General features: G+C 33.1%; 1 protein-coding gene and 2 pseudogenes across 3 annotated transcripts; 2 read left to right on the top strand and 1 right to left on the bottom strand.

The window, feature by feature from the left end:
- On the bottom strand, window positions 383-2,465 carry LOC108663642 (annotated as a pseudogene).
- LOC18587083 lies at window positions 9,428-13,822 on the top strand. 3 transcript variants are annotated; one of them, XR_001929643.1, is made up of 8 exons: window positions 9,428-9,775; window positions 10,666-10,733; window positions 10,909-10,981; window positions 11,233-11,345; window positions 11,456-11,560; window positions 11,840-11,939; window positions 12,715-12,937; window positions 13,213-13,822. XR_001929643.1 is itself a non-coding variant. In XM_018128571.1 (7 exons), the coding sequence occupies exons 1-6, from the start codon at window positions 9,620-9,622 to the stop codon at window positions 11,916-11,918; spliced, it is 594 nt and encodes a 197-aa protein (XP_017984060.1). In that variant the 5' UTR covers window positions 9,428-9,619; the 3' UTR covers window positions 11,919-11,939; window positions 12,715-13,822. The 3 variants fall into 3 exon arrangements, 2 of the variants coding, with proteins under 2 accessions (XP_017984060.1, XP_017984059.1); XM_018128571.1 differs by having other exon boundaries at window positions 12,715-13,822; XM_018128570.1 differs by lacking the exons at window positions 12,715-12,937; window positions 13,213-13,822 and having other exon boundaries at window positions 11,456-11,933.
- On the top strand, window positions 15,571-16,850 carry LOC108663744 (annotated as a pseudogene).

Genomic DNA, 20,128 nt, shown 5'->3' with positions numbered 1-20,128 from the left:
TGTTGGAATGAAAGAGTAGAAAAAGAAAATAAAAAGACATTTAAACGGTGAATTCTACAGTAAAGTCATGATATTTTACTTTACTGTGAAGTCATCGAATATAGATAAGATTATAAATTACACATTGTTTACCTGTTAATTTGTTTAGCAGGTTTTTATTATTTTTTTAAATTTTATTATTTAACCTTACAATAAGATCAGTCTTACTATAATCGTTGTCGTCTACAAGTTAAACATCTTTCTTACCATTTCAGACAAGACCTAAAAGAATTAAATGTTCTTTTTCGCAACTGAATCTGGAATCATTCAGTGTAAAACAAAAATTAAGTACTACTAGTAGTATAATTAAATAGGTGGCGCAGCATTTGAATGTCAGATTCACCTAAGCAGGGTTGAGACGATTAACATAGTCACCCACCTTGCCTTCCCTAAAATATGATTTATTTGGAGGTCCAGACCAAGAGAGTTTCCCTTTCTTGTTCATATCCAAATCCTTCAAAATTTTAAAGCTACAAAACTTTGCTATCTCTTCAATGACACATTCTCTTCTTCTTCGATAGAAAAAGGAAAATCTATGAACTCTACCAACCTTTTTATGTAAAATATTGCATCTTCCTTCAGGTCTTCATAATTGAGAAACAACACTTTGTTAGGAGTATTCAAGCTTTCCTTCCAGTATCCTAAGACATAATCCCAAAAGGATCCAAATCATTCCTCACCTTTACAAAACATATCAACACATTCTTGTAATGACCAATCTTCATGCTTAGTAATACTCCTAACAAAGTGCCAAAAAGAGACAATGACATCCAAAGGATTGCGAACATTGTAAACAATCTGGTTATTCTATAGATTGATTGATTTTGCTAATGTGCATAAGGAACATGTGTGGTAAAAAGCCTTGGGTAAGGAAAGCTAGCATGGTAGATCCATGAGTTTTTTTGAGTGGTGTTATAATTAAAATAAGTAAAATAATTAAAAAAATTAATAGGTTCATTAACTATATAGAACTCTAATATAAGTAATATAATTACTAGAGATTTTTGACACTTTAGTGGTGTCATTTGACACCACTAACCTAACTGTCCATCCGCCCCTGAATGCTAGCAAGGTCAAGGATTCATTCTTTTTTGTACAATGTCATCTTGAAATAAGGTACAATTTCATGATAGTTTGTTGATATCAAGGGGTTGTTGCAGAGTGCATAAGGATTGCGGTTCACAATGGTGAACACTAGAGCATTCAACCAAGTTGTGCTAGCTCTTGGCTTGCTGGCTACTATCATAATGTGGTAAGTCTTGAAATTCAATAGTTCAATTTAAGAGCAGTTGTCATCAATCTTTTTTGCTTAAGTATGATTGACCACCTAAGTGAATCTATTTTTCAATGAAATCGTTTGCTTGACTTAGGTTCATTTAAAAAATAGATCCTAGTCTACATGATAGATTTAAGTTTGAGAGTACAATTATGTGTGAAGAAGGTATTAGCACCTTCACAATGCACATTTAATAAGTACCTAATTAATTATTTATTATCTTTTAACCTTATTAAATATTTAAGTTTATTCTATTCTTCAAATAAATAAAAATTCTTTTATATTGAGATTCTCCTTGAAAACTCCAACACTTATAATAGAATTCAAGAAAAATTTTTCACCTATAAATTTTCAACGAGCTATTATTTATAACCTTTTTGAAATTCCATTATTGAGGAGTCTTTATTTATTTAATGTGATTGAAATAAATAAAAACTCTTGTTGAAATATTCTTGAAAACTCCAACACTTATGACATAATTGAAGAAAATTTTCTCACCTAGAAATTTTCAAGAAGCTATTATTCATAACCTCCTTGAAGTTCCATCATCAAAGAGTTTTTATTTATTCAATGTAAACTCCTAATTTTTAAAGTCCCAAAAATAAAAATAGAAAAATTAGCAACATAAAAAAGAAACTTACCTAATTGGGCTTAAAAACCCAAAAAGAAAACCAAACTGCAAATATAGATATCAAGCGTCAAATCTAGATATCAAGTGTGTACTATTAGGAATGAGTAGCACTCTCTAAACCCTATTCAAGAAACTAGGATACTCTTTATGCTTAAGTGGGATAAGGTTAATAAGGAGTGTACCTTTTTACTTGATGCCCTTTACATATGATTACTTGTGCTTCGTCTTTTTTCTTCCTTGGCACGTTTCCTTTCTTAAGATCTTCAATCTTGCCATTCTTGATTTCTTTTTCAATTATTTCACCTAACAAAACCATATTTGTAAATTTTTTTGTGGTATTTTCGATTAATCTTTCATAGTATGGGGTCTTTAGAGTGTTAACAAACATGACTGTTATTTCCTTCTCAATCAATGGTGGTTGGACCTGTGAGGCAATGTCTCTCCATCTTCGAGCATAGTCCTTAAAGTCTTAGTAGCTTTTTTCCACATGCTTTGCGGGGTTAAACTGTTTGAAGCCATGTCTGCCACATGTTTGTACTGAGCTATGAATGCTCATGCTAAGTCCTTCCATGAGTGCACATGACTTTTATCCAACTTGTTGTACCATCTGATGGCTGATTTTGTAAAGCTGTCCTGAAAATAGTGGATCAATAACTTGTCGTTGTGAGTGTGAGCAGCGATCTTATGACAGTACATGGTGACATGTGCCATTAAACATTTAGTCCCATCATACTTTTCAAAATCTTAAACCTTGAACTTCAAAGGAATCAGTAGTCCTGGTACAAGACTCAGTTCTAATGCATCAATGGAACCCAAGGCATCTTTCCCTTCCATAGCACACAATCTTTCTTCTAAGAGATCAAACTTTTTTTGTGCTCCCAAGTTATCCACGGCCTCAGACATACCTTTGCTCAACTTTTCTTGTTCTCTTGGATCATCCAAATCTAGAATTGCGATTGGATTAGCAAGGTTCACTCCAACGGTGGCTCTTTGTGTTAATGATTGTCTGCCATAATAAAGATGTCCTCCCATAAGTGGTATGTGGTGTTGTTTGTGAGATATTGGGGGCTGGAACATGGAATCATTGTTGCTTGAAGTTTGTTTTTTTTATGCTGGAAATTCTCGCAGAGCCCAGCTACCATGTAATTATTTTATTAATAATCGAAAAAATTATTTTAGGGAGGGGGACATAAACCGAACCTCCAGAATTATATGAGATCGAGAAGAATTTCGAAAAGTACCTAGAATGGAGAGTTTCATTTTATGTGCATATTTGTGAATGCAATCATAAAATCGAAACACTTCCATGTTACAAGATTCTAAAAAATTAAAGAAATAAAAATAGCAAAATTCAATTAGAAGTACTGCTCCTTTACATTTATTTGAATATGACATAAGGTAAATTTGTTTTGTCTAATCGCAAGATACCTTGGAGCTCACCTTGCGCATCTGTGAAGACATGGAGATTTTGAAAAGTATGACCGTAATTCGACAAATAATCAACAGCTTGATTTCCCTCCCTATGAATATGTGATATAGGAAAAGACATGACCTGCAAACATTTTTCTAATAGACTCTAGCAAATAACGAATTTTGTATGAGCCTTTATGATTATCCTGTATCATTTGTATGACAACCTGCGTATCTATCTCTATCCACACTCATGACACATTGTGTTCCATGCATAAACGTAGGCCTCTATGAAGTGCCATTAATTCCGCCGACAATAAATTCTGTGAGCCAAAGTTTTCTGAAAAAACCCAAAATAAGATTACTTGTATGGTCCCTCAAAACACCTCCCCCAGTAGCATTCTGAAAATCGTCCTTAGAACTACCATCAACATTCAACTTAAGTTCACCTATCAATGGTTTAATCCAATGAATAATTTTTGATCGGGCCTAGCTTTGCTGTGCAAATTTAAATCCCCAATGTATAGTAATGTCAAGGTCCCCTCTCCATTGCCATTTACACAATAAACTGCCTTGAAAAAGCTGTCTCAACATTTTCATAATTCGCCAAATAACTCGATCAGGATACATACCTAGGTCTCTATGCTTTGTATCATTCCTTTCAACCCATAAGAACCAGAAAATAAACAAAGGCAATAATGTTCTAATATGTCCCGGTTTAGTAAAGTCACTTGAGTAGTACCAAGAATGGAGGATCTGCAAAACATTTTGAGGATTATGAACATAGATTTGAAAGAATTTTGCGAAAAAATTTCAAACCTGTTGTGCAATTGGACTGTCCCATAAAACATGCAGTAATGATTCTTTTCATTGATAGCAAAGGCATTTCGATGCAAGCTGAATGCCTTTGATTTTCATTTGCACCTCCACTGGAATCCAGTTATTCAACATGCGCCATAAAAAGAAAGAGATAGTGAGGGGAACAGACTTATGCCAAATCAGCTTACCCACTGGATTCACCTGTTTCCGTTGTTGCAATAATTCTTAGGCATTTTTAGTGGAAAATTCTCTATTCGGTGTAAGGGCCCAATATGCTATATCCTCATTATCTCTGCTAATAGGAATCTTCACTATCTCATCCATAATCACATCAGGTACAACAGTTTTAAGCTTATCCACATCCCATCCATTGTCATGAAAAAAATAATTAACCTTCATCATAGAATGACTAAATGAGGAGAAAGAATTTACCAGTGGTTCATCACCCATCCAAGCATCATGCCAAAAAAATATATCTCCGTTACCTATCCTCCAACGTATTTGTTGTCTTGTTGCAGCTCTTTCGTCTATTAACCTCTTCCATGTAGCTGAATCATGCGGCTTAGCAGTGAAATTATGATGAATATGTCTAATGCAATAATTTAATCGCATGTACCTCGCCCGTAGACTCTTACAAGTGTCAAACCTCCATAAACGTTTTGCAATAAAAGCATAAAAAATGTCCTTCAAGCTACGGATATCTAAACCATCTTTCGAGCTGGGAAAAGTGATATTGTGTCAAGATGTCCAGTGAATCCTTTTGTTGTCCGTGGAACCGCCCCATAAGAAACTATTGAAAAGTCTCTCTATTTTTTCTATAACATATATCGAGGGCTTAAGCACTTGGAGGAGATAAATCGACAAAGATGAAAGCACACTCCGCAATAAAGTTATATGGCCACCAAGAGATAAAATTTTGTTTTCCCAACTTGAGATACGCTCACAAATTTTGTTAATCAATGAATCAAACGACATTACCTTTTTGTGACCTTTGAATAAAGGAGCTCCCAAATACACTATAGGTAGAGTCTTATGTAGAAATCTCGTTGTTTGTGAAATAATTTACCTTCTGGAACTTGGCATATTGCTAGCTGCAACAAAACAACTCTTCTGATGATTTACTTTCTACCCCGAAATCTGCTCATACTCCTGCAAAAATTTTAGAATTTTCTCCAAAGCTTATTTGCTCCCATTAGTAAATATCATAACATCATCGGCAAATGAAAGGTGACTAATGTTCATAGAGCAACCAGAATGAAAATGTAAGGACCCATATCGAAAAAATAGAGAATTGAGACCTCTTGCTAAGTATTCCGCTGCCAATATAAATAAAAGAGGCGAAATAGAATCCCCTTGTCGTAATCTTCTCTCCGATTTAAAGTACCCAACCAATCACCCATTAATTAGCACAGAAAACCAACAATTAGCAATGCATCTCCTGATCATGTCAATCCATTGAATATTAAATCCAAATTTGGCTAGCATTACATATAAAAACTCCCAACTCAACCGATCGTAAACTTTCATTATATCGCGTTTCAACACCACATTCCCACATTTAGCTTTGTAGGCAATGTTACTTATTAGCTCTTGAGCTAATAAAATATTATCACTGATTAACCTGCCACTCACAAAGCTACTTTGATTGTCAGATATTAAATTAGGTAAAACTTTAGCTAACCTGCTTGTCAAGATCTTAGTCACGATCTTATTCATAATAGTGCATAAGCTGATTGGGCGGTAATCTCCTCAAGTAGATGCATCCGATTTCTTGGGTAAAAACACTAGTGTTGTAGAAGTGACCCCCTTGGGAAATGCTATTCCTGCAAAAAAATCTTTCACTAATACTAGGAGATCCTGTGCAATAATGTGCCAACATTGTTGATAAAAAAAAGATGAAAAACCATCAGGTCTAACTGCGCTGTCTTTGTCTATTCCAAAAACTACTTCTTTCCTCTAATAAGGATGGTTTTGCACATAAGACTAAATTGTCATTATCTGAAGTTAATTGGGGAATTAATTCACCATTAAACCGGCTAATATCACACGCTTCTGCCTTCAACAAGTTTTAGAAATAGTCTACTGTCGATAATTCTATCCTCTTGGGTTCTTCAATCCACGTTCCCTTATTGTTTTGAATTTTTGTTGCTTGAAGTTTGTTGGCTGGTCTAGTTGGCAAGTTTCTTAACCACTATTTTCCCTTTGCTAATGCTCATATTTGCTCCATCATCAGAGCCAACTGTTCTTTCATATCTTCTTGAACCTTCTCTATTTGGTCCATTTGCACAGACCACTTATTTTCCATAATCCTAGTTTGCAGGCAAGCATTGTATGAATTACGAATAGGTGGCTTTGGTGGTCGAGCTATCTTTAGGACCTTATTTTACCATAAATATGAATTACGATACTTCTCATGTTATTGTGAAATTGTTTGTTCATGAAAAAAAATCTTGGTTATGTTAATATAGGTTCTAAATATGTTCTGGATATCTGCCACATAATGATAAATAATGAAGGGCAAATATCCCTATACGATGGATGCATGATGCAAGTGAATGATTGTTAAAGGACAAAAATTAAACAACGACATATGGTAGATATCCTTATATGATTGGTGCATGATGCAAGTGCATGAGTGTAAAAGTACAAAGATTAAGCAAGTTAACACAAAACAATATATAATACCAAAGTTATGTGTACCTATCTCTTGGTGTTTTCTATGTGACATAGCAGGAATGCTTTAATTACTTAGGGTTAGCTCTATAAGGTTCACTATATGCTGGGTTTAGATTAAACACAAACTTAAAGGTTCTTAAATTTTACCTTACTGTCGTCCACTCTGGACCAGTAAGGCACCCCAATCCTTACCTATTATAGGCTACCAACGAAAAGGGTTCGATTTAAGTGAAAATATTTTGCGTGCCCACACGAAAGTTATCACCTCATGAGAGCAGGGTACTTTGCTTCCTTTTAAAAAGGACAAAGCTTGAGTTAAAGGCTTATTCATGCATGTAAGTGTTGTGTGTGAATAAATAAATTATGTATAAAGAATATGAACAAAATAATTGAAAAATAAATAAATATAAACTTTAAAGCTTAAGACAACAAATAACTAGTTATAAGCTTGACTCTCAAAGGTCTCCAGTGGAGTCGCCAAGCTGTCATAACGTGGTGAGTCTTGAAACTCAACAGTTCAACTTAAAAGGAGTCGCCATCAGTCTTTTTTGCTTACATGTGACTAACCACTTAAATGAATCTATTTTCCAATGGAATTGTATGCTTGACTTAGGTTCATGTAAAAAATAGGTCTTGGCCTACAAGATAGATTTAGGTACAAGAGTACAGTTATGTGTGAGGAAGGTATTAACACCCCTATAATGTCCATTTAATTGGTACGTAATTAATTATTTATTTATTATCTTCTAGCCTTATTAAATATTTAATTTTATTCTATTCCTAAAATAAATGAAAACTCTGTTATATTGAGATTTTTCTTAAAAACTACAACACTTATGACAAAATTTAAGGAAAATCTCTCACCTAGAAATTTTCAAGAAGCTATTATTTATAATCTTCTTGAAATTCCATTATTGGGGAGTCTTTATTTATTTAATGTGATTGAAATAAACAAAAACTCTTGTTGAAATATTTCTTGAAAACTCCAACACTTATGACAAAATTCAAGAAAAATTTCTCACCTTAAAATTTTAAAGAAACTATTATTAATAAACGCATTAAAATTCCATCATTGGAGAGTCTTTATTTATTCAATGTAAACCCCTAATTTTTAATGTCCCAAAAAAAGAAAAATTAGAATCATAAAAAAAAACTTACCTAATTGGGCTGTAAAACCTAAGAAGAAAACTAAACTGCAAATCCAAATACCAAACATCAAATCTAGATGCTAAGCGTGAATGAGTAGTACTTTTTAAATCCTATTTAAGAAACTAAGACACTCTTTTTGTTTTTATTTTTTATCTCTCCCTTTAATCAAAATAATTTCTTAAGAAATTAAATTGATTCTTTTAGATTTAAAAGAAATTGAAACCTAAGAACCTAAGAACTCAAGAACTATTTTCTTTCCTCTACCAATTGTTTCTACTCAGTTTTCCTTCCCTAATTGTTTTCTCTCCCTATTTTTTTCTATTTTCTCTTCTTAATTTTTTCTTTCTGTGTACCTAATTGTTCTTTCTGTCTCTGTATGTCCTTTGGCCTTGATGCTTAGCTATATTTATAGTCAATATGCCATATTCCTTCTCAAACTGATTTCTTGAGTTTTAATTTAATTTAACATAATTTCTCTTTAGATTTTCAGTTTAATTAAGATTGGTACAAACATATCCTTATCTTTCCATATCTATCTCTTTTATCTGTTTTGTTTTTCTTTATTTTTTTATTTTCAAAATTCAATGTCTGAGACAAAATGGGGTGTCTACAATGATATCATCATCTAGAGCTTGGAAGTGATTTTGGAATGATACTATAATTGGAATATGCTTACAGTGATATTATAAATAATAGTAGTAATAATATATTAAAGATAATAATTTTAAAATACCGATATTTTATAAATTTTCTCATGTTGTTAGAGTAAAGTTTTTATTTAAATAATTTTTAATATTTGAAAAGATTTGATTTTTTATAGCTTAAAATATGGTAATAATAGTATAATCCTGTTTTGTTAATTATGATGAATCTAATAACAAAATAAAATTAAAATTGAGAAAATGTAACATATTGAAAGTAATTATTCATAAACTACATAATTTATATAATAAAATTATTAAAGTGCAATGAATAATAATTAAACTTAATAATATTTAATTTTAATGATGAAATTTTGTAAATTATCTTTAATATTAGTTACTAATTTTTTATCCTATGCCTTTATAATTATTTAGAATTAATCCAGCCAGTGAAGATAATCTTGGGATCCCCCAATAATTTTGGTAAGTGGTTATTAAATTTATTCAATTAATTTTTTTTAATCTTATCTCTATTTCAAAATAATTTCATAAATTTAATTCATGCATAAAAAATAGAAATTACATTAATAAAATAAATAATTAAAAGGTAAAATAATGGATTAGGAAATACTCAATTGTTATTGGGTTTGACCCAAATCTACTAAGCCTAAAGCTGATCCGGATTGGGCTTGGTGGATGCTGCCCACCTCTTCTTTTAGTATCCAAAACGACGTAGTTTTGATCTTCCTATAAAATATTATAACTCAACCAGCCAACCGCTTTCCACTTTTTTCGTTTTGGCTCTTCTCGTCTTCTCTTAACCCCCTCTCCTTCCTCGGTCCCTGGCGACGTCGCCTTCGCCGGCCTAGTCCTTTCCGCCGCCGGCTCCCTCTTTCCTTCCCTTTCCTCTTTTCTTCTTTTCTTCTCTTTCCCCTTCCTTCTGCCTCCAGTTTCCTCTCTTTCTTAAAAAGCCCAGCCATGAGCCACTGTTTTTCTTCTCGGGGTGCAATGTCTCCTCCACTCTTGAAACTGTTTAAATACCTCGAAATCTATCCTATCCGTATCACCCACCTCTCTCTCTCTCCAAAAACAAAACATATTTTTGTTTCTTTCTCTAATAATCCATTAAATCAGGTAATTTTAATTCCATAATTCTCAATATATTTTAGTTTTGTTTGTATTCTTTATGCATTCATGTTTCTTTCTTCTGCAATAAGTGATCTGAATAATAAATAATCTTTGCTGAATTGAATCTGGAATTGATTTATTTTGTATTTAATGTGTTATTTTTGATCTGGGTGTTTTTAATTCTTGCAAAAGGTGTTAGATTTAGTTTTAATGGGTGGGGATCATTGGTAATTTTGAAGGGACTAGATAGATTCTAGGTTCTTGTTATTGGATTATTTGTTATTGGGAGCTAAAGACTGTTTTTTTTTTTTGGGAGTGGTTTTTACTTTGCTTCCTTGCGAAGATTGTACGAAGAGGATTGCTGCATCTGTTAATGTTTTCTTTCTTGTTGCATGGGAAAGGAAAATGGACTAAGACTCAATCCAATCAATCCAGAGCACCTGTTGGTTTTAGTTTCTATTTTGTTTTCTATATCCCTGGACAGGTGTCATTATCACACCTCTTTGGGGACAATCTTAATATATGTTATAGATATGTATGAAAATTGAAATAACCGCTCAGTAATTGTTTCTTTGATTATTAATTTTGTTTATCTTATATTTATAAAAATTGGTTACACGGCAGGCCATAGAGATGGGAATGAGTAAAACAGAAGTGAATTTTTGGAGGTTACTGGCACCTGCACCCCAACAACAAAATCATTCTAAACTTTAATTATTAATGAGTATTTGATGGTGATTTTGTGTCTGTGTCTTTCACAAAATGCTGATTGATTTTCTTCCGCTTCTTTTTTTTTTTTTTGCATTTTGTTTCCCTTCTGTATGGATTTTTCTTTTTTCATTTAAATTTGTGAATGATGTAAAGAATTCGAATTTTTCTTTTTTTTTTCATTGCAGTATGTTGCTACTTTACGAGAGCTATTAGGACATTTGGCTGAAGAGAGAACACCAGAAGGCTTACCCAGGTTCATTTTTCTTCCCTTATTTGATTGAGCAGCTTCTCAGATTTAATTTGTTGTGGACCACAATAATATAAGGAAAAAGATCAACTTGGTTTTTGATGACTGATTCACAGATTTAATTGTTTTGTTTATGTGATAGCTTATTAGCTTTCAAATTTAATTTGGTTTTCTTCCCCAGAGTTTCAAAGGCTGTGGCCAGTGATTATTCAGAGAATATTGAGGATATTGCTTCGAAGTTAACTGCCACACTGGTGTGTGTATATGTTCTTGAAAGCTTATCTTATAATGATTTGAATAATAGCCAGAATTTGTAAAATGAAAATCCTAAAATGCTAGTGCTGAAACTATAAATATAGAAGCAATAAAGGTTTTTCTCCTATGGCTGCATCAGTGTGTATGCTTTGTGCTTGTCTGCACATGCGTGCTTGCCTATTTCTATGCATGGACTCTTGATTCTTATTCATGGAGGTTGTCATTGTTAAACATTCTTTATATGGTCCAGCCCAATATTAAGGTACCTCAAGAGGCCGTCACCAGAAACTCTTTTGATAAGAGTCCTAAATCAGATGCAGAAAATCACAAGCCTTCTTCACCAGGATTAAGAAGGAGAGCTGTGTAAGTGAATCTTAAGTACTGAGGATGACTGAAATTCATATTAGATCTTGAATAATGCTTTTTTTTTTTTATCATAAGTTTTGTTTTGATTGCTTTGGGCCATTGAACAGGCCAACCTCAAGCATCAAAGATAGAATGCAAGACAGAACTGAGGCTTATACATCAGCACCTGTCAAACTGGATGCTGCAGCTGAAGCACACATACAAAAGCACAAGTATCATTTGATATTGCTATTGCGTATCGATACTTTGAGTCAATTATGCTTTCTCCTAGTTACATTTAACATTAGTTTGAGAATAAATTATGATATATCACTGCTGGAAGGAACTGCAAATGGATGAGGTCAGTGAATGGCTCATATGGCATCATAATTGTCATATCAAAGCTATGTTCTAAAGGGGGTAGCTGGAATGATCATAAAGCTTGAAGATATCTGCATGTTATTTGGGTTTATGTTGCTGTTAATGGCTGTTAATAATCTCCTTGAAAACAGAAAGCTTCAGGAGGATTTAACTGATGAGATGGTTGGGTTGGCACGGCAACTTAAAGAGAGTAGTCTCATGATGAGCTGATCTTTGGAGAACACTGAAAAAGTAAGTGTACATTATACACTATTAAGTGTTCCATTGTTCCTTACATTGATTATCTACTCTTGATAAGATATGACATGTGCCAATTTTATATGTTTTGGAGAATATAGAAGCAGACAATCTTTTATTTATAATTTTGCTTGTGTATGTCTTCATTCGTGTATCATATTAAGAGACTATGAAACTTTGTGTGGTTTCTTACTGTTCATAATTTACATGGAGAGTTGATGCTTTATGAGTTTAGAGTCCAATGTTTCCTCTGCAGTGGTTAGGACTATCCCAATTACTGGATTTATGTCCGGATTAGGTCAATTTTTATCTATTTGTAACAGCTGGGATTATGTTAATTCAGCTTTATAACAAAATAGGCATTTCTGAGAAATAACTAGCATGGAGGCTAGCTTTTAAAGGTTTAAAAGGATTCTGTAATAGCATGTTGTGTTGTGTTATTTCCTACTCATTTTGTGTAGCTTGTTTTCTTTTTGTTTTTTTTTCAAAATGCAAATGACATTCATTGAAATGATGTTTTCGTATTTGAGTCACCCATTGGGTCTTCTCCAGACTATTTGATGAAGTCTTGAGTTAGAAAACAGATATTTGCCAAGTTATGCATCTCCTGTATCCCTTCTGTTCAACTAATGGAGCATTTGGGTTTCGTTTCTTTCTGATGCACTTCCATGCATATATAACTATTATGTGTGTGTGTGCTAGCTTTTTCCTTATTTTGTTTTGCAACTGTTTGTTGCTGGTCTTATAAACTGATTGTGGCATACTGCAGATACTTGATTCCACAGAGAAGGCTGTTGAGAATAGCCTTGCCAGCACTGGACATGCTAATGTCCGTGCCATGAAAATATATTCAGAAACCTCTAAGACTAATTGTTTCGAGTGGCTTCTGATCTTTGTCATGACATTCATTTTTATCATGGTTGTGCTCCTGATACATGTAACATGAAAATATTCTTGAGAATGAGGACAGCTCACTTTGGCAGACCTATGAGGTAATGCTACTACCTTCAGAATGATTTATACCATGGTTAGCCTCTGTTCGTGTTTTATTAATGTGTTGCATTTAGGTTTGACTGGCTACTTGTTTGTAGAATTGAGGGTTTGAGTAGTGGAAGTCACAACTCTGTTCATCTTACGTCTTCTCAAGTCTTGTGTTGTGACGAAGAATATGGATTACGGAAGCAAGTGCATGGGCAGTTACTCAAGTTGGGTGTTAGTAATTATTTCTCTATCTGGGTCTTTTAATAAACTTTTATGCAAAATTCAGGTGCCTCGATGATGCCAACTTTGTCTTTAATCAACTATCACCATGTAATACTGTTACTTGGACAGCAAGAATTGTGAGTAGCTGCAGGGAAAACCAATTTGGCAAGGTTATTGAGGATTTTAATGAGATGGGTAGACAGGGAATTGAGAAAATAACTTTTATTTTATTCAAGTGTTTTCAAGGCATGTGCTAGGATGGATGATGATGGCATGTCTGGTTGACGGGTTCATGCCAATGCTATCAAGCTTGGTTTGGAGTCGGATGTTTTCATACAGTGCAGATTGATCCACCTGTATGGTAAATGCGGATTGGTGAGGTACTGGAAAGGCATTTGAGATTGTTGGTGATATAAGAAACATTGCATGTTGGAATGCCATGCTTATGGGTTATGTATCGGATGAAAGAAGCTGGAATCAAGGTTCAAGAATCACTGATTAATGACATTAGGATTGGTTGTGGTCATAGAAATATGGCATACAGAGTTGAATGAGGAATTGTAAATCGGCAACTACGGTAGCAGAATGGTATGTAATGCTATACATTCAACTCTTGTAAGCCTTTGTATCTATACTCTGTATCTACTCCACAAGTTGCAGTTTTTTGGTCATGAGCTTAAACACGAAGCTATGGATTATATTTATTAATAATAAGCATAAAAATTGATCATAAATTTATTTTAATCAGGTATTTAATGGGTATGGATATTCAATGGGTAATATTTAGGAATATTTGAGTACGGATTCGACTAATAATTTAAAATTTAAAATTTTAATTTAATATTTGTAGAGCTTGATTATCGTATTAAATAATTTAATAAGGTTGGAGTTAGGTACTTTAAAAATAATAGATATCCTTCCCATGGACATCCTTATGCCTCGTTAACTTTTGTATTACGTGTTGTACTCCATATTAGTGGAAAGCTTGCATCCTGCATCTGCCATCTTCAAATCAGGTCATGTACATGAGCAGTTTGCAAATGCAAACAATCCTCAACGCAAACAGTCCAACAGTCGGATTATTTTCTTGGCCTGAATAGCAGTGCTCAATAATTTACTTTAAACATTTGAACATTTAGTTTAGGGTAAAATACACTAATACTTTTAAATATTAATTATAATTTCATGTAAGTTTATTAGTTTTTGAAATATATAATCCGTTTTAAAAGAATATTTTTTGTTGAACATATAAGTACAACTGTTAATCAAATGTTAATGTTTCCGTTAATATGATAACGTGATAATATTGAAAAGATAATTTTATCCTTCATTAATTTTAAAAATTATTAAATTATAATTTTTCAAAAAAAAAAAACAAAACCCTACCCTACTTCTCGTCGGATGACCACCCCGAGGTCGCATCTGGCCTGAGAGCACTAGATCCGACCATAGCACTGATCTGTTGCTCCCTGGAAGCACCGGTCTGGTGTGCCTTAAGGAGCACCACGAGAGCACTCATCTTTATGGAGCACTAGGGAGCACCAGATCGACGTTCCCCAAATCTAATGTTCCCTTGGGGTGGCTAGTCGAGGTAAAGGAGCATGAGCATCATTAGTTGGCTTGAAAGTAAGGAAAAGAGTGAAAAAAGAAGAAAGACATTTTAAATATTTCACATTTAAACATTAATGTTGTTTACACATTTGAGATAGAGTGTTCATTTTAAAAACTATTACACTCACATGTAAATATAATCAAAAATTGAGAGAATCAGTGTATTTCACCTTTTGGTTTAATAGTAAGTTTTCGTGTTTCTCAATTCCGCAAGACGAGAATTTCTTCTTCTAAAGTCAATAAATAACAAATAATTTAAGTTCTATTAATTTGATTGACATTGATGTTTTTGTTGTTTACTTTTTGTTTTAAGAAATACAGAAATAAAAAACTGCTTAATTACAAAAGTCAATAAAAATTTTAAAAGATTATATGAAAAATGTATAACTTTTTAAACGATAAAATGTATGATTCTACTTGTTATGCTATATTTGGGTTACAATTTAATTATTTAATCATTTGCTTACAGAAATTATTCAAAAAATAACAAGTAAATTGAAAAAAAAAGAAAAATATTTGATATATTAACAATGTATAATTTCTATACACTATTAAGCCACCAAATCCTGACACTCCGTTAATGAGATATTATTTTAAAAAAAATATAAAATTGATATTAAAACCTGATACCATTTTGGACCTTATCAACCTTTTATTTCCTTTAAAATAATATCTCATTAATGATATGTCACGATTTGGTGGCTTGATTGTGTATAAAAGCTATACACTATTAGTCCATCAAATATTAATAAAAAAAAATACAACCAAATGGAGTCTTAATGCACGGATAACTGCACTATGGCTATAAAACTATAGTTCTTTCTTTGATAACAAAAGACATCAATCTATTACACCCTTACCTCTCCCATCTTATCCTGTAATGGCAGAGTAGCACTCCCAACCAAACCCTACCTCTCATCTATGGCTGAAGAAAACAACTGCCAACATTCCCAAACCCAAAATTCTGCAAGCCTTTCTACTCTTTCCCTAGGACTTTGGCACCAACCCAACCTGATTCCAAACACAATGTCCTTTCAAAAATGCTTTGAAGCTCATCATAATAGCCTCTAAGCTCAAAAGTGGCACAACATGGTTGAAAGCACTAGTTTTCACCATCATCAACCGTACTTGTTATACGCTTTCCAGCGTCCCATTGAATACAACAATGTTCCGAGTACGACGTGTGCAAGAATCAGGTCCCCGATCCTAGTAATATTCCATCCCTTAGGCTTTTTGCTATTCACATTCCTTATGCATCTTTACCCGAATCCATCGTGTACCATCCCACTGTCGAATTGTTTACATAGATCGAAATCCTTGTGATGTCATTGTTCTGCTATGGCATTTCCTAAGCCTTCCGAACTGGACATTGGAGGAATGTTTCTAGATGTTGTGTTGAGAGGAGCCGTTTGGACCCCTCTTGGGATCATGTGTTGGGTATTGGAAGGAGAGCTTGCAGAAACCAAACAAAGTGTTGTTTATCAAGTATGAAGACATGAAGGAAGACCCAATCTTTCACATCAAAAAATTGGCAGAGTTCATTGGTTTCCTTTTCTTTGTGGAAGAAGAGAAAACGGGACTCGTTGAAGATATATCGCAACTTTGTAGCTTCAAAAACCTGAAGACTTTGAGAGTCAACAAAGAAGGATTTAACCTATACTATACATGAGAAAACAAAACCTATTTTTGGAAAGGTAAGGTGGGTGACTATGTCAATCATTTCAGCCCTTGTGCAGTGGAACGTTTCAGTAAGATATTGGATGAAAAACTACTGGCTTGACATTCAAAATGTTCTGCTAACTGCTTTCGTAGCAAAATCATCTCTCAATAGCAAAAGAAAAAAATATACTGTGCGGTTGAACCAAATCCTTGGCTGCAGCAGTGCTTATTTGTGCTTAGTAGTGTGAAAGTTGAAAGGTTTTTCATGTGGTCTTCCTCTTATTCTGCCATGTTAATTCAATGACTTGCTGTTTCAAATACTTTTGTTAGTAAATTAATTTTTGTAGTCCTTAGCTATTTTATTACTCGAGAGTAAAGGTGGAGGGAAGGGGGCTAGTAGAGGCCGCTGTCATGAGTTTGGAACTTTAACCAAGATCTCTGTGGCACTTAAAGGCTTGTGGATTGAAAGCCTAAGCAAGCTTAACTCAAAATATTGCACAAAGATGTGAAAGTACATATAATTGAATAAACTTGACGAAGAGACTTTGGAGAAAAATAAATATATTATTCCCAAGAAAAAAATAACTACCTAAGATTTTAAGCAAATAACCTAAGAATGCTAAAATGCTTGAATGCTAGACTACTGGGGCAATTGACTCTATTGCCTGCAACTAATGTCTAAGGGTCCTATTTATAATAGGGTTTCCTTAATCTTAAAACAACTTAACTCCTAGTGGTCTAGTACAATTAAAGTAGATAACAAGAGATTTAAATGAAATAAGTTTCCTAAGCCTATTAGAACACTCATTAGCTTAAAGTCTAAATTCAATTATTATGTGGTTAAATAAAGAAAAGGGAAATTAGGCTCAAAAGTGTATACTAGGGATAAAAATATATCAAGTTTGGCTTGAAACGATCAAATGGTACAAAGATTGCTTAAAATATGACATAATCGAAATTTTATATCAACATAAACTTTCTCTAAATATGCACAATAATTCAAAGTAAAAGATATAGTGTTTAAAATTGTGAAAATCACATCCTAACAATGATACTAAACAAAAAAATTTAGCATGAATAAAACAATATCCTTATTCACCTAAAGCTAAAGATACAAGACAACTAATTATCATAATTGGATAAGGAAATCTTTGAAAAAATTTCGGCATAACTCTAATCTAGATTCCTAAAATTCAAGTTAGCATAAAAATTTAAATGATCAACTAATCCTAATTACTTAAATTCTAAATAAAAATGCAAATAAAATTAAATTTAAAGCTTCCACAATATATTAACCATCAGAAAAGAAAAATAAATTGACCCTCCCAAACTTAAACTAAACATTGTTCTCAATGTTAGAAAAAATAAAAGAAAAGTAAAGAATACTCCTTGATAGTTAAATGAATCTGGAAAGCTCTAATCTTCCTCTTCTTCCGCATCATCATCTTCTTCATTGTTACTTGTAAGAGGAATTTTTTTTTACTAAAAATAAATAAAAAAATGAATAGAGATTAATGTAGAAATATAAATAAAGTAAAAATAACGTAAAATAAAAAAAATAAGAGTTTCAAAAGCTTGGGTTACCTTTCAAGAAGTGCTTCTTTATAGTCACTAGCTTGACTATGGCACCTCATTTTGCATTTTTCAACACCATAATAAGGCTTAAGACTTGTTCCATTAACCATGAATGTTCCAGCAACCTCACTAGTAATTTCTATAATACCACAAGGATAAACCTTAACCGCTTTAAAAGGACCCAATCATCTTGATTTGCATTTTCATGGAAAAAGCTTGAAGTGTGGATTGAAAAGTAACAAAACTTGTTGTTCAACCTTAAAATTTGTTGTACTTGTTGTTAGAGGATAATCCTCATCAAATTCCTTTTTAGCCAACTCATCAACTGAATCCACTCTATAACAACTATCTGTATAGGGATACTTAGTTGCATTAATTAAGCACTACTTTTTTGTCTCCAACTTTGAAAGTTATTTTGCCATTCTTCACATCAATGATTGCTCCAACTGTAGCTAAGAATGGTAGTCCCAAAATAAGAGGAATTTCAACATCATCTTCAATCTCAAGCACAATGAAGTCCACTAGTATGTACAAATATCCACCTTTAACCAAAACATCCTCTATAATCCTAACCGGTTGCCTGTTTGTTCTGTCTACTGATTGCAACCACACAAAGCTTTAGAAATTTTAAAACTACCAATAGAGCAAGGAAAGAAAAACTCTCTAGATCCTTAAGCTTTGGTGAAGCTTATTTTGAATTATAACATTGCACATTGGATACAAATTGCTAGAGTCTGAATGGAGATGAAACTCTTGTGTGAATTAATGCTACAAGGGGTGAAACTATGGTGGCTGAACACTAATAGAGATTAGTTTTGGTTGTTACCACCTACTATTACGGTAAATTATACATTATGGTCAATAAAATTGGAATGGCTAGACTTTTGTGGCTCATGCTATTATATCTAGATATATCCAAAATCTAGATAATTCTTTTTTGAAAGGCAATAATAAGTATATATTAGATTTCAAAAGAAGTGAAGCAGAGCAATGGCTAGCAAATTATATGCCACAAGGCTCTAGTACAAAATAAGTTGGTCCATGCTTAGTGCTAGACAGACTGAAATACCCCATACTTTGATATGGTAATAAATAAAGTTGATCGAATGCAAATTGAGGTCAATTAAAATGTTTAAAAGTGATAAAAGACGAAAGGAGTAGTTTAGGATAAAATATTCTAAAAGTGAGAAAATAAAAATAAAATAATAATAATTTTATCGGAGGAGAATTTGCGAGATAAAAGGCGATTCGGAAGTCAAGTGAGGCATAATAATGTATTTTGGGTATCAAGGAGACAAGATAAAATTTTTAGAATAAAATAATATTTTATTAATGAAATAATATTAAAATATTAATATTTAGCCGGATGTCGAAATCAGTCATCAAGAAGGATCATATGGTTGATCCAAGTGGGGGAGAAGATGATAAGCCCGACTCTATAAAAATATTTGTCATGACATACATGTGATGGATAGCATGTTTGCATGCTAGGAGAGTCTCGAAGAATTTACAAAAGTCGGTACTGTACCTAGAGGCACAACAAAGTTGATTTAAGCCTCGAACTAGATCAAATAGAGAATTTATGATGAGATTAAGAATTTTAAAGTTTCAAAATGGTTTAATATGGTAATTCAGAGTTCGAAGATCAATTTGGAGACAAACCGAAATTTTCGCTATCTAGGGGCAAAATGGTCATTTGCCATTTAGGACAAAATGAGAATTTTAGAAAAGATTCTTTTGGCCCCATTTGACTTATTGGAGTAAGATTTGAGGTTTAGAAGTGAAAAATTTTAATTCTGGTATAATTTAGAGTATAGAGGAAAAATGGTAATTTTACCACCACAGGGGCAAAACAGTAATTTTCCACCACTAGGACATTTTTTCAGCACATGGTCATCTCTTATCCTCATTTTGACCATTGACTAATTGTGTGGTGGAGATAAAAAGGATTAAAAATTTTAAAGTTTTAAAAACGGGCCAATGACATGATGCCACGTGTCATGCCTTTATTAATTTATTATTTTCCTTTTTAAAAGGCACAAAAATCAGCTCATCTTCCACCCCATGGCCGGCCAAACCAGCAAGAAGAGAGAGAAAATAAAAACAAAACCCTAGAAAGAGAAAATCAAAGAAAA

This window comes from Theobroma cacao, chromosome 10 (genome assembly GCF_000208745.1).
Source record: "Theobroma cacao cultivar B97-61/B2 chromosome 10, Criollo_cocoa_genome_V2, whole genome shotgun sequence".
NCBI lineage: Eukaryota > Viridiplantae > Streptophyta > Magnoliopsida > Malvales > Malvaceae > Theobroma > Theobroma cacao.
The sequence above is the reverse complement of the archived record's forward strand: the minus strand, read 5'-3'. Positions and strand labels throughout refer to the sequence as shown.

Excerpts from the sequence above, each read along its gene's own strand:
- LOC18587083 (XM_018128570.1), top strand. The coding sequence starts at position 9,620 with ATGAGCCACTGTTTTTCTTCTCGGGGTGCAATGTCTCCTCCACTCTTG. Across the intron at positions 9,776-10,665 it reads CTAATAATCCATTAAATCAG|TATGTTGCTACTTTACGAGA; the intron begins GTAATTTTAATT and ends TTTTCATTGCAG. Across the intron at positions 10,982-11,232 it reads CGAAGTTAACTGCCACACTG|CCCAATATTAAGGTACCTCA; the intron begins GTGTGTGTATAT and ends TATATGGTCCAG.